We start from the raw sequence: 2,060 nt of genomic DNA on the forward strand, positions 1-2,060 counted from the left end.
AGGGGCGGCAGGTAGCCTAGTGGTTAGAGGGGGGGCAGGTAGCCTAGTGGTTAGAGTGGAGGGGCGGCAGGTAGCCTAGTGGTTAGAGTGGAGGGGCGGCAGGTAGCCTAGTGGTTAGAGTGGAGGGGAGGCAGGTAGCCTAGTGGTTAGAGGGGGGAGGCAGGTAGCCTAGTGGTTAGAGTGGAGGGGCGGCAGGTAGCCTAGTGGTTAGAGTGGAGGGGCGGCAGGTAGCCTAGTGGTTAGAGTGGAGGGGCGGCAGGTAGCCTAGTGGTTAGAGTGGAGGAACGGCAGGTAGCCTAGTGGTTAGAGTGGAGGGACGGCAGGTAGCCTAGTGGTTAGAGGGGAGGGACGGCAGGTAGCCTAGTGGTTAGAGTAGATGGGCGGCAGGTAGCCTAGTGGTTAGAGTGGAGGGGCGGCAGGAAGCCTAGTGGTTAGAGTGGAGGGGCAGCAGGTAGTCTAGTGGTTAGAGTGGAGGGACGGCAGGTAGCCTAGTGGTTAGAGTGGAGGGACGGCAGGTAGCCTAGTGGTTAGAGTGGAGGGGCGGCAGGTAGTCTAGTGGTTAGAGAGGAGGGGCGGCAGGTAGCCTAGTGGTTAGAGTGGAGGGGCGGCAGGTAGCCTAGTGGTTAGAGTGGAGGGATGGCAGGTAGCCTAGTGGTTAGAGTAGAGGGGCGGCAGGTAGCCTAGTGGTTAGAGTGGAGGGGCGGCAGGTAGCCTAGTGGTTAGAGGGGGAGGCAGGTAGCCTAGTGGTTAGAGTGGAGGGATGGCAGGTAGCCTAGTGGTTAGAGTGGAGGGGCGGCAGGTAGCCTAGTGGTTAGAGTGGAGGGGCGGCAGGAAACCTAGTGGTTAGAGTGGAGGGGCAGCAGGGTAGTCTAGTGGTTAGAGTGGAGGGACGGCAGGTAGCCTAGTGGTTAGAGTGGAGGGGCGGCAGGTAGCCTAGTGGTTAGAGTGGAGGGGCGGCAGGTAGCCTAGTGGTTAGAGAGGAGGGGCGGCAGGTAGCCTAGTGGTTAGAGTGGAGGGACGGCAGGTAGCCTAGTGGTTAGAGTGGAGGGGTGGCAGGTAGCCTAGTGGTTAGAGAGGGGGCGGCAGGTAGCCTAGTGGTTAGAGTGGAGGGGCAGGTAGCCTAGTGGTTAGAGTGGAGGGATGGCAGGTAGCCTAGTGGTTAGAGTGGGCGCGGTAGTAGTGAGGGGAGGCAGGTAGCCTAGTGGTTAGAGTGGAGGGTGGCAGGTAGCCCAGTGGTTAGAGTGGAGGGACGGCAGGGTAGCCTAGTGGGTAGAGTGGAGGGGCGGCAGGTAGCCTAGTGGTTAGAGTGGAGGGACGGCAGAGTAGCCTAGTGGTAACCTCAAAGGTTGTTGGATCAAATCCCTCGAGCTGACAAGGTTAAAATAAACAAAATCTGTTGTTCTGCCCCTGAACAAGGCAGTTAACCCACTGAACCCCCAGTAGGCCGTCATTGTAAATAAGAATTTGTTCTTTAACCAACTTGCCCTAGTTAAATTAAAGTTTAAGCTGAAGGCTAATCTCCTTGTTGTTATTGTTATTGTTGTTGTCGTTGTCGTTGTCGTTGTCGTTGTTGTTGTTGTCGTTGTTGTTGTCGTTGTTGTTGTTGTTGTTGTCGTTGTTGTTGTTGTTATTGTTATTGTTGTTGTTCCCCCAGTCTGAGATGTTGCTCCAGCATCAGTCTAATCCGTGTATAGTGGACAACGCAGGAAAGACTCCTCTCGATCTGGCCTGTGAGTTCGGCAGGGTCGGGGTGAGTATCTGACGGTGTGTGTGTGTGTGTGTGTGTGTGTGTGTGTGTGTGTGTGTGTGTGTGTGTGTGTGGTTAAAACTACTAGCCTTGGGATAACAGGAGGTTAAAACTACTAGCCTTGGGCTAGCAAGCTAGGTTAAAACTAATAGCCTTGGGATAGCGGGCTAGGTTAAAACTAATAGCCTTGGGATTGCCAGGCTAGGTTAAAACTAATAGCCTTGGGATAGCCAGGCTAGGTTAAAACTAATAGCCTTGGGATAGCCAGGCTAGGTTAAAACTAATAGCCTTGGGATAGCCAGGCTAGGTTAAA

General features: G+C 54.6%; 1 protein-coding gene across 1 annotated transcript in view; it reads left to right on the forward strand.

The window, feature by feature from the left end:
- The window catches only part of LOC123736106 (caskin-1-like), a gene marked incomplete at both ends in the record, with an annotated part of 7,056 nt that extends 5,306 nt beyond the window's left edge, over positions 1-1,750 (forward strand). The window contains one exon of the mRNA XM_045713144.1: positions 1,655-1,750. Within this exon, the coding sequence (XP_045569100.1) occupies positions 1,655-1,750 (96 nt within the window). The remainder of the gene's footprint in view (positions 1-1,654) is intronic.
- Between the last annotated feature and the right edge of the window lie 310 nt (positions 1,751-2,060).

This window comes from Salmo salar, unplaced genomic scaffold (assembly GCF_905237065.1).
Source record: "Salmo salar unplaced genomic scaffold, Ssal_v3.1, whole genome shotgun sequence".
NCBI classification, from domain to species: Eukaryota; Metazoa; Chordata; class Actinopteri; order Salmoniformes; family Salmonidae; genus Salmo; species Salmo salar.